The 16,521-nt window shown below is 38.5% G+C and overlaps 1 protein-coding gene across 2 annotated transcripts in view; it reads right to left on the bottom strand.

Annotated features, from left to right (window-relative positions):
* Nucleotides 1–1,917: 1,917 nt before the first annotated feature.
* The window catches only part of sntb1 (syntrophin, basic 1), a 122,602-nt gene continuing 107,998 nt past the window's right edge, over nt 1,918–16,521 (bottom strand). Inside the window, exons 7-8 of one of the 2 annotated variants that reach the window (XM_061951355.2) lie at nt 12,287–12,516; nt 1,918–4,433 (exon numbers count right to left, since the gene is read on the bottom strand). In XM_061951355.2, coding sequence (XP_061807339.1) covers nt 4,341–4,433; nt 12,287–12,516 — 323 coding nt within the window. In that variant the 3' untranslated portion in view covers nt 1,918–4,340. Of the gene's footprint in view, nt 4,434–12,286; nt 12,517–16,521 lie in introns of those variants that run through there. The other variant, XM_061951362.1, reaches the window with a different exon arrangement.

Raw genomic sequence — 16,521 nt, 5'->3', positions numbered from 1 at the left:
AAACCATCACTGATGGTGGAAACTTTACACTAGACTTCAGGCAACGTGGATCCTGTGCCTCTCCTGTCTTCCTCCAGACTCTGGGACCTCGATTTCCAAAGGAAATGCAAAATTTGCTTTCGTCAGAAAACATGACTTTGGACCACTCAGCAGCAGTCCAGCTCTTTTTTTCCTTAGCCCAGGTGAGACGCTTTTCGCGCTGTTTCTTGGTCAACAGTGGCTTGACACGAGGTATGCGGCAGTTGAAACCCATGTCTTTCAAGCGTCTCTTGGTGGTGGATCTTGAAGCACTGACTCCAGCAGCTGTCCACTCCTTCTGAATCTCCCCCACATTTTTGAATGGGTTTTTTTTCACAATCTTGACCAGGGCGCGGTGATCCCTATCGCTTGTACACTTTTTCTGACCACAGTTTTTCCTTCCCTTTGCCTCTCCATTAATGGGTTTGGACACAGAGCTCTGAGAACAGCCAGCCTCTTCAGCAATAACCTTTTGTGTCTTTCCCTCCTTGTGCAATGTGTCGATGGTTCCCTTTTGGACAGCTGTCAAATCTGAAGTCTTCCCCATGTTTGTGTAGGCTTCAGAACTGGACTGAGAGACCATTTAAAGCCCTTTGCAGGTGTTTTGAGTTAATCAGCTGATTAGTTTGTGGCACCAGGTGTCTTCAAAATTCAACCCTTACACAATATTCTAATTTTGTGACACACGGAATTTTGGATTTTCATTTGTTGCCACTTCAAATCATCAAAATTAAATGAAATAAACATTTGAATGCATCAGTCTGTGTGCAATGAATAAATATAATGTACAAGTTACACCTTTTGAATGCAATTACTGAAATAAATCAAGTTTTTCAAAATATTCTAATTTACTGGCTTTTACCTGTATGTGTACACTATATTGCCAAAAGTATTTGGCCACCTGCCTTGACTCACATATGAACTTGAAGTGCCATCCCATTCCTAACCCATAGGGTTCAATATGATGTGGGTCCACCTTTTGCAGCTATTACAGCATCAACTCTTCTGGGAAGGCTGTCCACAAGGTTGCGGAGTGTGTTTATAGGAATTTTCGACCGTTCTTCCAAAAGCGCAATGGTGAGGTCACACACTGATGTTGGTCGAGAAGGCCTGGCTCTCAGTCTCCGTTCTAATTCATCCCAAAGCTGTTCTATCGGGTTCAGGTCAGGACTCTGTGCAGGCCAGTCAAGTTCATCCAGACCAGACTCTGTCATCCATGTCTTTATGGACCTTGCTTTGTGCACTGGTGCACAGTCATGTTGGAAGAGGAAGGGGCCCGCTCCAAACTGTTCCCACAAGGTTGGAAGAATGGAGTTGTCCAAAATGTTTTGGTATCCTGGAGCATTCAAAGTTCCTTTCACTGGAACTAAGGGGCACTATGCACTTCAGCATCCGCTGACCCCCTCTCTGTCAGTGTACGTGGCCTACGTTGCTGTTGTTTCCAAACTCTTCCATTTTCTCATAATAAAGTTGACTTTGGAATATTTAGGAGCGAGCAAATTTCCCGACTGGATCTGTTGCACAGGTGGCATCTATGACAGTTCCACGCTGGAAATCACTGAGCGCAGCCCATTCTTTCACAAATGTTTGTAGAAACAGTCTCCATGCCTAAGTGCTTGATTTTATACACCTGTGGCCAGGTAATTAGGACACCTGATTCTCATCGTTTGGATGAGTGGCCAAATACTTTTGGCAATATACTGTGTATATATATATATATATATACGTATATATATATATATATATATATATATATATATATATATATATATATATATATGAATATATATATATATATAGTATTTTGTAGTGTTGAATGTTTGAAAAAGTTTGATCAACTGAAAATACTAAGAGAAAAACAACTAATATTTACAATTTACAACATATATACTTCTGCAAATTTGCAAAAATGTTTTCTCTCTATTTAGTGGCCACAATAATTCAATAAGTTAAGGTCACAATGGGGTAAATTGAATGATGCAGACACGTTTGTTACTGGATACATTCTAGCACGCTTCTGCCTTGGAGACTTTGTATGTGTAAGTAATACACATACCTGAGTATTTGATACTGGTTTATATTGTCAAATGTCATTGTTAATAAATTAAGGACAGTGGTTACATACTGTATGTTTAATTCGTGTGCTTAACTGTTGTGTAGCTCCTAGTAGCCGCAAGTCTACCATGTTTATCTTTTGTAAATCACATGACTAAGCTACAAAAATACCAACCTTGTGTGCTTATTGGAGGACATTTAGATGGCAACTGGTTGTCCAGTTTTGCACAAGTAAACGTGCTGCAGGACTGCTTGTACTAATATCTGATATCAGTATTGAATCGGGACACTACTAACAAATACAAATACATTTGAACATCTTTAAAGTGAATTTATTTTAGTAGTTCAATCTAGAAAGTGAAACTCATTACTACACAGTGAAATATTGGGTAACTTACAAATAATAATAAAACAATAACAAATTCAGTATCTCATAAAATTGTCAAAAAGCATATTATTGTAAGCTTACGAGAAACATCCAATGTGGCTTCCGCGTTCCTCAGCTTTACTATGAGTTGATGGAAACATAGTAAGGAATAATGCAATAAGTGTGTTAGGCTTATTCTTTGGCTTTTTGATTTTTTTATGACGCCACCACAAAAGGGTACAGATGATGGTCAAAAGGACAAATGTGATAACAATACCAAAGACTATAAAAAATGGGACCCATTACCTCCCTGCTTGGCACTCAGCATCAAGGGTTGGAATTGGGAGCTAAATCACCAAAAGGATTCCCGGGCGCGGCCACCGCTGCTGCTCACTGCTCCCCTCACCTCACCTCCCAGGGGGTGATCAAGGGGATGGGTCAAATGCAGAGAATAATTTCACCACACCTAGTGTGTGTGTGACTATCAGTGGTACTTTAACTTTAACCATAAAAAGCAGACATGTGACAAATGATTGAGTTGTAGGAGTGATTCAATTATTGAAATGTCAAATACATACCCATATTTATATGCTTATGCCATCTTGAGTATGGATTTCTTCTACCTTACATACTGATGAATCAGCGCGATACTGTACCTGTTTTTGAGCTGACTTTCATTCAATTCAGCAGTACCTAGAAAACACCACCAGGTGTAGGAATCACTCTGCAAACCCCTTCCTGTTACCTCTGCAGTACATGTCTCGTCTTCAATAGGGTAAGCACTTTATTTCAGAATGACTTTGCAGTAGTTGAATTATCTTTAAACTTGTCAGTCAAAAAAAGTTCAAACGAACAATAAATCAATATTTCATTATGTCGACCATTTGAGCCTTGAATGAGTTATTTCCTATGGAACAGAAAGGTTTGACAATCAAAGAAGTTGATTCTGTTTGACGTTGGAGGTTCCACTGTAACCAAAAAAGATCATTTATTAGTAGTGACAACAATTAGCTAAATGGTAGGGTCTCTTTTCCAGGTGAAACATAGAGTTCATGGTCAGAAACAGTTAAATCATTAATTATAAACTTTTCAAATGATCATTTGAAATGTATGACCTGTATAGATAATGAAGTGCTACAAAAGGGCCAAAGTCCTTAGCATTGGCTTAGCTTAGCAACATATCGGTGTATTGCAGAAACTGTAAAGCTATACAAATATTAGTCAGTTGTGCTTGTAATCTGGGTGAAATAGTCTTAGTCTTAAACATATATACTTTTTTTAATCATTACTGTAGAGCTGGATTCAGCATGCAAGCTTTCTGAGTTGCTATTGTGTTCTTGTGGTCATTAGTTAGCTAATACTAGCCAGTAGTTAAAGCTACAAAATTATAATTAGACTTAATAATGTAATAGCACAAATGGTTTCCGAATGATTTTGAAGAAATTACTTAATGTGGATTTGCATTTTGTTGTCGTATAATCAGAGCCAGTGTGGTTGATGCTAACATTGCTAACAATAGTTTTTACACACTAGGGTTCTCACAGAGATGATAGTGAATAAATTAACAGAAAGAAAGGAATCATCAAGTGAAATTACAGTGAATCTTTGTAGTGAATGTCAGTAATGCCTAGTTGTTGTGTGCATTCCTCACTTTATGGTCCAGTTTGTAGCAAACATCTGGTTGTTATCTTGACTGGTGGTTTCAGAAGAGAAAGCTGCTACATTCAGCCTGGGTCTCAGACTTAGAGGGGTCGAACTGCACAGATGCGGATGTCCAACATCCGTTTTGGGGTTGCAGTCAGGCCACTAAGCCCAGTCGTTTGGGGTTGCGGTCAGGCCACTAAGCCCAGTCGTTTGGGGTTATAGTCAGGCCACTAAGCCCAGTCGTTTGGGGTTATAGTCAGGCCACTAAGCCCAGTCGGGAGATTTTAGCTGAGAGGAAGGAGTGGAGGATGAAGACGATTGGCTTTGGACATGAGTGAAGGTCCAGTTGCTGGGGAAGAAGAATAAATACAGTGAATGACAAATACTGGACAGACGCTCGTTCAATCCAGCAGTACATTAGTAGGAGGGAAAACAAGCAACCTGATACACTGTAAAACAAAAATGACAGACGAAGCAAATATCCTGTTGCGACATGGATTTAAACATGACATCTGTTTGGACAACCTTTTTCTTTGCCTGACATCACAATGGGGGATTTTACTGGAGCTATGACTCATTTCCTTTCCTGAGGCCTGGAAGGAAGCTTAAACCTGTAAACTACCTCTTACAAAAAAAAAACATTTGCTTTGTATAATCACATCTAAATTACAGCTGCTATCCTACAGTAAAGCTTAGGGTTGCACGATATAGACGATATAAATGATATCAATTTGGCTGGCAATAGAGATCGTTATATTTTTGGAGTTTATTTCGAACAGGCATGCATACGACAGGATACATCACAATTTCCAGTTTTTTCTTTTCAACATGTTCGAAAAGGAGTAGGAAGAAGCAGAGCTTCTTTAATCCTACCCCTTTTCCTTTACAGTTGCTAACACTTCTATTCATTTCCTGTTCTAAATGTATTCACAATATACTCCATGAGCAATAAAATTAAAAAATAAAATAAAATAACTAAAAAAAGAATTAGTGAAGTACCGTATTTTTTCGATTATTTTTACGGGGGTGCGACTTATACTCTGGAGCGACTTATGTGTGAAATTATTAACACATTACCGTAAAATATAAAATAATATTATTTATCTCATTCACGAAGAGACTAGGCGTATATATCAGCAATCGTCTCACACACACGTCAACCAATAAACATTTGGCAGGGGCGGGTCATGGCAGAAGTGCATTGTGAAAAAAAAGATGCTACCTGCTACTACTTCCATACCTATGAAATTTGATAGTTTCAACATTGGCGGTAACATATAAAAACTGAGAAGGGCTGAACAAAAATGGCACCGAAAAGGAAATCATATACTGCAGGTTACAAGCTGAAAGTAGTGAAATATGCAGCAGAAAACAGCAATCGAGCAGCAGAAAGAAAGTTTGGAGTATGGGAGAAACTTGTTAGGGACTGGCGAAAAGCGGAGGCTACTCTTACTGAAATGAAGAAAACTAAAAAAGCTAATCGCGGGCTAAAAGCTTGGTGGCCACAGCTCGAGGAACAAATTCACAAATGGGTGCTTGAAAATTGCCTTTCGAATGTCTATTCTTGGTGTTGGATTTTATCAAATAAATTTCGCCCCAAAAATGCGACTTATATATGTTTTTTTATGCATTTTCGGCCAGAGCGATTTATAATCCGAAAAATACGGTAAATTGTATTTCATATGGTGAGATAAATAAGATTATCAATAACTTCAGTATGTTTATCATGGTTCTTCTTCTTAGCACTTTGTAAACACTTTAAGTTTGAAAAGTTTCCTAAATTGGATCATATTAGTAGATTGTTTGATTTATTTGCTTAATCCATTCCATAATTTAAATCCACATACTGATACACTGAAGTGATAACGCGTGTTGATGAAACATTCTAGCTGTGTGCCGCAAATTTGACAGCGACAAGCGAGTTATTACTTATTTCCTTTGTAATTTTCACAAATGTCAATGTTTTATTGTGTTTTAACACAGGGATTCTTAATTTAAAAAAATAATCTGGGCCCAATTTTTCCACTGCAGAGGGGGCTGGGACACCCTCAAAGATTAGTATTCTTACTCTTTATTTTAAGCATATTCAATAATTATATCTGACCTACATACAGTTTAATAGGACACACTTGTCAACTGATATGAAACCATGTCTTAATCACAACGATTATTATCAAGGCTTAGGTCAGGCTAATTACAAAAATAAACATTAATCAAGTATAGTACATACAATTACGCAGTGCTACTAATTCTTACTAAATTAATAATAAATGATAATAAGTATGTTTCTTAAATAAACATTCAATACAATTTAAGTGCAAATGAAAATACAGTTTCACCACTTTAGTCATAATTTTTGCACTTAAAAAACTTCTCTATGACTTTAGCTCCAGACTTCTGTTTTTTTTGTTATTGTTATTACTGCCACAAGTGGTGGAAAAGTGTATTACAACCGAGTACTGCTGTGGCCCACATGGACCACTGGTGAGAAACAGATATTTTTTGGCGGCCCATCAATGGGCCTCGGCCCTATGGTTGAGAAACACTGTTTTAACAAACTGATTAAACCCTGTACTTTACTTCCTACTTAAAAAATCTTTAAAACGTTGAATATATAATTTGACATGTTTAATCCATTCAGTTTATCAGTGGAAAGTAGTATTCAAGCCACGCTGAGAAGAAAAAGGTACCAAGAAAAGAAATCTAAGATTACAATTTAAAACATTTTTTTTTTTTTAGTTTAAGGTATTTTTATATACATAATTCTATGTCAAAGTAATGAAACATAACAATATGTTAGGATGACACCTTCTAAATAATACATTTATTTTCTTCAATGTCATTGCACTTTGTGCTTGTATTAAAAAAACTGTGCTAGCATGCAGAGCTTCTGTTTCATTGTCAGATCACTAGTTTGCTTTGGTTCGATCCAAGCGTCCCTGCGGGAAAGCTAAAGAGTCAAGCGCAGAGATAAATTTAGAAACAGACAGTGTCTATGCCAAATAATGACACCGAAGTCAACACGATGAAGATAAAGCCCCCGCAGATTTTGTCTTTCAAAAATGTCGCGCAAATGAGCCATCAGCCAAATTCACTTGTGCCTTGGGATTTTCAGGAAGTCGCGTTGACAACGATGCCATTTGGATTCCTTTCAGCCTAGACTGAGCAGTAACATGTGATTGACATATTTTTATATCATGAACATCTCACTTTACATTCACTAAATAGTTTAGATTGTTGTGTCTCTACAAGTGCCTTAAAAAGCTTAGTCTTGGAACTGAAAGCCACATTAATATTCATTGTGTTGTCAAATATCTTTCAAGAGATGAAAATATTGATGTTTTCAAAATGAAATTAGGTGGTGACAGTTGTGTTTAGTTCTACAGATTTTGGTCCCGTCTTCTTTTGAGTGGGACCCCTGAAAAAAGACCAACCTGGACCTCCACACACTGAAGACTATAAAAATGGGACCCATTACCTCCCTGCTTGGCACTCAGCATCAAGGGTTGGAATTGGGGGTTAAATCACCAAAATGATTCCCGGGCGCAGCCACCGCTGCTGCCCACTGCTCCCCTCACCTCCCAGGGGGTGATCAAGGGTGATGGGTCAAATGCAGAGAATAATTTCGCCACACCTAGTGTGTGTGTGACAATCATTGGTACTTTAACTTTAACTTTAACTTTAAGTGAGAAACACTCTGATAGCATCTTAGGTTGCAGTTGAATTGTTTTCCAGGAGCTGTTTTATAATCAAGTGCTGCAATTTACCTCAGATATTCGTGTCAGCTGTAGCAAAAACTAACAAACGTCCATGAAATGTAGTAGGAGTCCCCAACATGCGGAAACTAAAATGGTGGTGTTTTTGGGGGATGAACCATCAGTTTAAATTGATTACAATCATTTCAATGGGCGACGTTGATTTGTGATACGAGTGTTTTGAGTTACGAATTCAGTCATAGAACCTTTTTTCCGGTCTTATCATTCTGCAAAATCGAGGGTCCAAACAAAGAGTCTTGTTGTGTTATCATAAACTGCATGAGTCCATCTGTGTTCGTTTATGTTTACGTGAATGTGTTAGCCTGCCCTCTGTCGCTACAAGATCGGTACTGGAAGCCACGATCGGTCCACGCATGCGCAAAGACTATGTCACTTCCTGACAACTTATTTTATGGCAAACATACGACTGTTACGATTATGCATGTTGCCACTGACACCATAGTTTTATTTATGATTTTATAATATTTATTTAAATAACAATAAAATATAAAACATTACATACAAACACACACTATGTACTGTATTCGGAATAATGTCAATTGACTGTCACTACCTGATCCGTACAAAAATCCAAATGTAAATTAAACACAATTGAACAAAGTAATCAATAATTTTTACCTCTTTGAATACATCAATTCACAATACTTCCAAATGCAAAGTATACTCTTTGATTAACTGCCATAAAAACAAAGCGCGCTTTGCAAAATGAGCAAAGTATTCGTGTTTTTAACAAGAATAAGAGGAAACATTTTCACAATTCTCATGGTGTTTACATAGGAGTGGTGGCGTGGCGCGGACCCACTTTCGCCCGGAAAAACACGAGCGATGACGTCACGACTATTGTTGACAAATATAATTGTCGACGACAAATTTTATTGTTGACATTTGTCAACAATGTCGACTAATCGTTGCAATACATGCATTATTATTATGCATTATCATTACATCAATGGTTATTTGGTCTCAAAAAAAAAAGGCAATAATATTGTTTATCGGCAATAATTCGCAATATATCGTCAAGCAAAATTTGTTATCAGCCCAGGCCGAGCCGCAACAATATACATGCCACACTCACTAAATCATAGAAGATTTTTTTTTTTTTCCGTATAATAACCACACAAGACTATAAGCCACAGATATATACCGATACGTTGTGAAATAACGAGAATAATAAAATGTACCAAGAAAGATTTTGTGAATGTTTATTCACATACCTTAATAGTTTCCAAACAGTGCCTGTAATGCGGCAGTTAAACGACTAATCAAACAAAACAGAAAAGTAATTGATGTCTTTATTCATCCTTTGTTAGATGAATAAGATTTTCTCCTTTTTAAATAAGGTTCAAGATGTTTATACGGGTTGTTTTTCCATGTACTTTGTAAACAATTTGAGTTTGAACAATTTCGTAATGTGGCACATTTTGGTACATAGTTTGATTTCTTTGCTTAATCCATTCCATAATGTAGCCATTAATGAAGAAACAGCCATAGATTAGCCACATCTTTGTGTAAACCGCAGGGTTAAAAGCTTGGGAAAATGTATCGGCTATATGGTAATTGTTCTTATTCCCAAATATGTATGATTTTCTTTTTATCCCCACAAAAATTAATGAAGCATTCGAATATCACAGCTCGTGACATCGCAAATGCCCCGTCGTAAAAATTGCAATAATAACTCTTAGCAAAGTCCGAATATGGCATCCGCATAGCTCTCTTTTCTCCTCTCCCCTCTCCGTTTAAAGCAGTGGTTCTTAACCTTGTTGGAGGTACTGAACCCCACCAGATTCATATGCGCATTCACCGAACCCTTCTTTAGTGAAAAATAAAATGTAATTTTTTTCAAATTCAAGACAAAGTTATATGATTTTTTACTGGTGCACAAAATGGACCGTGCATGAATATCACCTTGTTCAAAGAACAAAACCAACACAGTGCATGAACTCATAAGAAATGACACACCTGCAAATCAGTTTGACTTCTGCTGTTGCCGTATCCATAGTATGCCGATAGGGAGAAGTTTTTATGTACACGATGAGTCGGGTGTGGCTTGACCTCCACGGCGGAGGCTCCACCGAACCCCTCGGGTTCGATCAAACCCAAGTTAAGAACCACTGGTTTAAAGCCATCTTTGCCAACATTTGCCTTCATAAAAGGTATACGTGATGTTAAATGTTTATTCATACGTGAGTCCGATAAAAAATTTAATTTTGATCTATTGCAAATATCTTCTGTAATTAGATTTGCATTCTTGAGGGGAAAAAACGAGAGCTGTCTCGATCCTGATCATGGGATCAGATCGAGGCCGATATTTGCCTTTTTAATAGCTCTCTAATTTAAAAAAAAATCTTTACCCCAGCTCTGTTCCAATGGTACATGGCTAAAGATTGTACTCAAGTGAAAGATTTCTTCAACAGGGATGTACGCTCAGGGAGACACAATTACATTTCCATATTCCTTGTTGCGCACATGCAGAAGTTGCATGAATTCCAGGAGGGTGCGTGTCTTGCCATAACATCAGCTCAAATTTGAGAGCCAACCTCAACGAACGCGTCGTCTATCCACAGTGCAAATCTGCTTCTAAGACACTAATTCTCACCACCGTGGCGGCAAATAAACAACCTTTCTCCGATGTATCACTGGAGGACTGGAGACGAAGGAATGACTAACCATGCTGCACTCACACGCACTGAGCAGGACGACACAAGAGGCTAAACCGTCAATGTAAAGTAGGAGTGATCGATTCAGATACCAGTACTATTAGCATCTAGTATATTATCAGTATATAAACAATACTAAAATAATTAGATCAATATCGTTCTCTATTTTGTTCTTATTATTAAAAAATGTTGTTGGGTCATTTTTGTTATTGCGTACAAACTCGGGAAGTAAGTCTCTGGGTTTTGCACTCAAAGCCTTCATGTAACCAAATCATTTAAATGTGATGAGTAACTTTTGCTTTTGTTAAGTTATTGTGCAACAGCCACTTTATTTTGTTCAACAATATCAATGTGACACACTATAATATATTAGCTGATTTACAACACTACTATCACATTCTACATTTAATTAGATACGTTTTATTTATCTCCGGGTTGGGGAGGAGATCTTGCCCCAAGTGGAGGAGTTCAAGTACCTTGGAGTCTTGTTCACGAGTGAGGGAAGAGTGGATCGTGAGGTCGACAGGCGGATCGGTGCGGCGTCTTCAGTAATGCGGACGCTGTATCGATCCGTTGTGGTGAAGAAGGAGCTGAGCCGGAAGGCAAAGCTCTCAATTTACCAGTCGATCTACGTTCCCATCCTCACCTATGGTCATGAGCTTTGGGTTATGACCGAAAGGACAAGATCACGGGTACAAGCGGCCGAAATGAGTTTCCTCCGCCGGGTGGCGGGGCTCTCCCTTAGAGATAGGGTGAGAAGCTCTGCCATCCGGGGGGAGCTCAAAGTAAAGCCGCTGCTCCTCCACATCGAGAGGAGCCAGATGAGGTGGTTCGGGCATCTGGTCAGGATACCACCCGAATGCCTCCCTAGGGAGGTGTTTAGGGCACGTCCGACCGGTAGGAGGCCGCGGGGAAGACCCAGGACACGTTGGGAAGACTATGTCTCCCGGCTGGCCTGGGAACGCCTCGGGGTCCTACAGGAAGAGCTGGACGAAGTGGCTGGGGAGAGTGAAGTCTGGGCTTCCCTGCTTAGGCTGCTGCCCCCGCGACCCGACCTCGGATAAGCGGAAGAAGATGGATGGATGGATGGAAGTTTTATTTAAAAAATAATGTGTTATTGTGTTTACTTTAGTTACTTTAAATGAAACATCACCATCATCGCATCAAAACTCAAAATTCGAATGTTAATCCGGACACCCCAAAGAAAATGTCTGAAATTTTCGAATGATTTGGTCTTCTGAAGTACGAGTGTACACTGAACACAACAAACTAACAAAGTAAGGGTTTGCGGTCACTATGCCATTCAAACCCGTCTACTTCACACCTAAAGCACTATTTTACACTAACATGCGCGTGTGTAACATAGCCGAGCAACTTAATTACTGTAATGCAAACGCTCCTCGCAAGTTCTTGATGATTTCATTTCATATATGAATGAAATACCAAGACTCAAAATAATCCAAAAGTCAAATGCACATTACGCTTACTCACCCTCAATTACTTTTATGTGCGTAACATCCATCCATCCATTTTCTACCGCTTGTCCCTCTCAGGGTCGCGGGGGGTGCTGGAGCCTATCCCAGCTGCATTCGGGCGGAAGGCGGGGTACACCCTGGACAAGTTGCCACCTCATAGAAACGTGTAATTTAATGTGACTAGAAAACGAATGCTTAGTCTGAGAGGCATGGAATCACGTCCAAGAAGAATGTCCAAATTCCATTGTCACAACTAGATAGCCCAGAAACTTTGAAAGAAAGAGAAATACTTACGATCTCCCCCTCTTTTCCTCCAAAGTCAAGGGATATCATCCGAACTCCATCGTCTGATGACATCCTCAGTTTTTCATAGGGGTAGGACAAGAGCGCTCGGTTTTCCGTAGGTGTGTGAGATCCCGCCTCCTTCCTGCTCTCACCATCTTGGACTTTGGGTGGAGCCACCACAGAGATGCCGTGCTCATAGTGGATCACCAGGCGGCACTCCTGGCCCAGGTAAAGGCAACCTGGAACATTCATACAGTAGGCAGCATTTAGAGGAACTTTTTGTCCAGAGAGGCGTATTTAATATTTAATCGTGTTTCATGTAAATTATGCTAGGTAAAATTGAAGCATTGCGCGGTTCAGTGCACTGATGTGATTGTCTCATGATGACTACTGACCTGCAATGACTTTTACAGCATTCAGTAGCTAAGCCTATCCTGAGGGAGTATGAAATTGACAAAAATCATAAATAACTTGTTCTGTCTTGCTTCCATCACACTGTAGCTAGAAAATTGTCACAGATTACAGTGTTTCTAGTATAACAAGACGCAACACAAAAATGTGACATTTGATCTCAGCTACCTCAATCACTTGGGTGAGCTTATCTTTAGAATCTAGCTTTAAGATCAGACAGCGAGCTGGAACGACGACATACATAATGCTGACAAGGAACACTTCCTCATTGGACCACCTCAGCCAAATGAACTGGTTTCTTTGATTGACGAGGGGAATAATCCTCTAAGATTAAAGACATTTACAGTAGTTGAGAAAATTCCAAGTTCCAGAAGGTGAACCAAAAAGATTACACCTGACCTCAGAGACTTTAAGCAGTTCAGTCTGCAAAAATCCACTGGTCAAATGACCCAAAAGGAGCATGAACAGTAGAACCACAAAGTTCCAACAAATGCTGCTCCACCTGTCATTTGTCTTATGTTTTAAAACAATAAAAAAAAATCATCATCTCTTTATTTCGGACACAAACATTGCCAATAGCAAAGGATAAAGACATCAACAAACAGCATTCTAAAAAAGAAATAAACAAGATACAGAAATGTTCATTTAATGCCATACAAGCAGAGGCACCATTATTAGGCCTTATTTCCCCGCAGGAACTTTCATAGGAACTTTTTCCACTTACCCAGGTCAATAAAGTACCCCCTGTGTTTCCACCAAAAGATTTAGTTCTACAGGAACTAGTTTTAGTTCCTACAGTAGTAGCGAGGTGGGAGTTTTGAATGCTGATTGATTGAACACCGTGGGCGTTCCTAAATATGTTGTATTCGAAGACAACAACCTTCATCACACAGTGCTAAAGAACATTGATATGTGGAACTATCTTGCAGTGTGTAGTCTCTAAACTAGTACGTAGTTTGATGTTGTTTATGAATTTTTACCAACTTTATTTCAATCCAAGAAGTGGACAGACTCTTTTAAACATATTACAGAGGAATATAAAGTATTCAGCCAGACTTTAAGGTGGCGAAGCAAGCTGCTCACTGGGACTCCGACCTCATAGATGAGAGAGAAATGTGAAATTATCACATCAAATATTCACTATTTACTTTGTTACCCTGCACAAAGCCTAACTGGGCTTTGTGCAGGGTTGGTCAGAGTGCATAAAATGCTTTTTATAGTACTCATACAAGTGTACATACTCATACTGTAAAACTGTGCATACTCATACAAGTGCACATACTCATACTGTACAAGTGTACATACTTATACTGTACAAGTGTTAATACAATGCATATTGCATCATTATGCCTCATTTGTAGGTACATTTGAGCTCATTTAATATCCTTTACTTTAATCCTCTTGTATATAATTAAGTTAAGTTAATTAAGTCTCATGACACATCATCTGTATGTAATATGGGAGGATTTCATATAGTTGTTTGTGTGCCATGTTGTTCCAGACCACAGCAAACAGTACCTAGCTTGCCAAAGATAGTACTAAATGTATTAAAAGAAGACACCTTTTGCCGTTTCCTTTAACTTGGACAACACATCTATACCTTTGGTCATTAAAAGCCAGTAATTTCAAGGATAACTGGCTTTTGTGTGTGACAATCATTGGTACTTTAACTTTTAACTTTAACTTTAATGATCATACAAGTGCACATACTTATACTCATACAAGTGCACATACTTATACTGTACAAGTGTACATACTCATACAAGTGCACATACTCATACTGTACAAGTGTAAATACTCATACAAGTGTACATACTTATACTGTATAAGTGTACATAGTCATACAAGTGTACATACTTATACTGTACAAGTGTAAATACTCATACAAGTGTACATACAGTACTTATACTGTATAAGTGTACATAGTCATACAAGTGTACATACTTATACTGTATTAGTGTACATACAAGTGTACATGAGGTTACGGAAGACAGCAGCACATTCCAGCCGTGCAGGGTGAGCAGAATCCACATGCCATCATTGTATGTCACCTGGAGTTTACGCATACTGCTTTTTTTGTATTTCTGCCACAAGTGGGCAGTATACATAGGGGTCCAAAATGCTTTAAGAAGTGCAGGTTTGACAGATCCTGAGCACATGGAAAACTTATGCCCACAGCCTGGCAATCATGATGTGACTCTTTTTTGCCTTGTAATTAATGTCAGAGTCTAATCGACACCTTCAGCAAGTGTTGCAGGGACAGATGATGACTAAATCATAAGCATACATCACGTGGTTTATGATAATATTGCCCACTACACAAGCAGTCCTACATTCTATTTCAAAGATTAGCTAAAACTTCCATATAAACATTAAAACGTCAAGGAGACAAAATACTACCTTGCCACACATTAGTAACATAAAAAGGAAATGATACAAAGTTTCCCCATTTTACACACACAGATTAAACACACCAAAACACTGAAATTCTCAAAAAGTATTTTAGAACGCCTCTATTGTGCAATTTATAACATTACCTTTCATGATTTACCCGATCAAAAGTGTTTGAAGCGTCAATAAAACATAAAAATTATACTTGTACAAATCTAAAGCAAAAATGCACATATCTGTGCCAAGTTTGGATTTGAAGATAAACTGATTGTCAGATGTCACAATAAATGTTTCCAATCTAATCAATATGACCTTTTCCAGCACCTTAAATAGAATCAGGGCCGGTTCTAGGCAGGCATATATGAAGAGGCATACAGAAATGTGAAGGCAGCATCAAGTTTGCACGCTGCTCTGTCATACTTTAGCTCCTATTTTTCTGTGTTAATACAGTAGTGACATTGCCTTCTTCATAGAATTTGGTTGTTAGCTACAGTGTGGACCTGAATTACAAAAATTCAAATACCACGCACTAAACAGTGTCGCAATCTATAAAATGGCGTGTACTATTAGTGGGTGTGTGATTTACTAAGACTGTGTGCACAATTAAAAAATTGGTGCAGACCGCCTTATTTAAATGAGGATTTTGGGTGTGTACTAAACGGTGCATCACAACGGAGACACTGTCATTTACTGAACATTCATGTTATCATTCTCCTAGCTGTGGCGTTTTGCTATGTTTTCCAACATACAGGAGACACCTACCACTTTTTATGGGCATTTTAGAAGCAGTCGTGCAGTGCCTCTACATTGACATAATTTTTTTTACATTTTCTTTTACTGCTGACGGTGCATAGAAGAGAGGCTGCACTTACTCCGCTCAATACGCAAAAAATGCATATATTCTAATGAGATATATTCTAATGAAAAAAACCCGAAAGTCATTAAAAAATACCAAAGGACACCAAAACACATCAATTGAATTTGTTTTAAACAGCCCCTTAAGTCCTCTAGCAGCTTTAAAATGATGTTGCTAAATAGACGATGTGTCTAATATTTTTTATTTCTGACCATCCAAATATGTTGAAACGCACGAGTGATGGAGGATGGTCATCTGTCCATTGTGTGTCTGTGCAGCACTGATCCTGCAGTCGTGTGAGAAAGTGTCAGTTTGCACAATTACTAAATAAATCACAAAGTAGAGCTCACAAAAGGGTGATGAATGATGAATCACATTGCACGTGCTAAATAATTATATTTGCATTTTCTCCTCCCAGTATTGTGGGCGTTTTGATGATCAGTGTATATTTTGCATATTAATGAAGACAGGGACAAAAAATGTATGGCAGGCCTTACTCTGCTCACTTGAAAGAGGCAATCCACTTTGCACAAGTTTAGTTGATCAGCTTTGCGTGTGCAATCAAGTTTGCACATGCTTTAGTACA

The sequence above is a fragment of the Nerophis lumbriciformis genome, linkage group LG04, assembly GCF_033978685.3.
Source record: "Nerophis lumbriciformis linkage group LG04, RoL_Nlum_v2.1, whole genome shotgun sequence".
Lineage (NCBI taxonomy): Eukaryota > Metazoa > Chordata > Actinopteri > Syngnathiformes > Syngnathidae > Nerophis > Nerophis lumbriciformis.
Note: the sequence above shows the minus strand (reverse complement) of the source record. Positions and strands in the feature narration are given on the sequence as shown.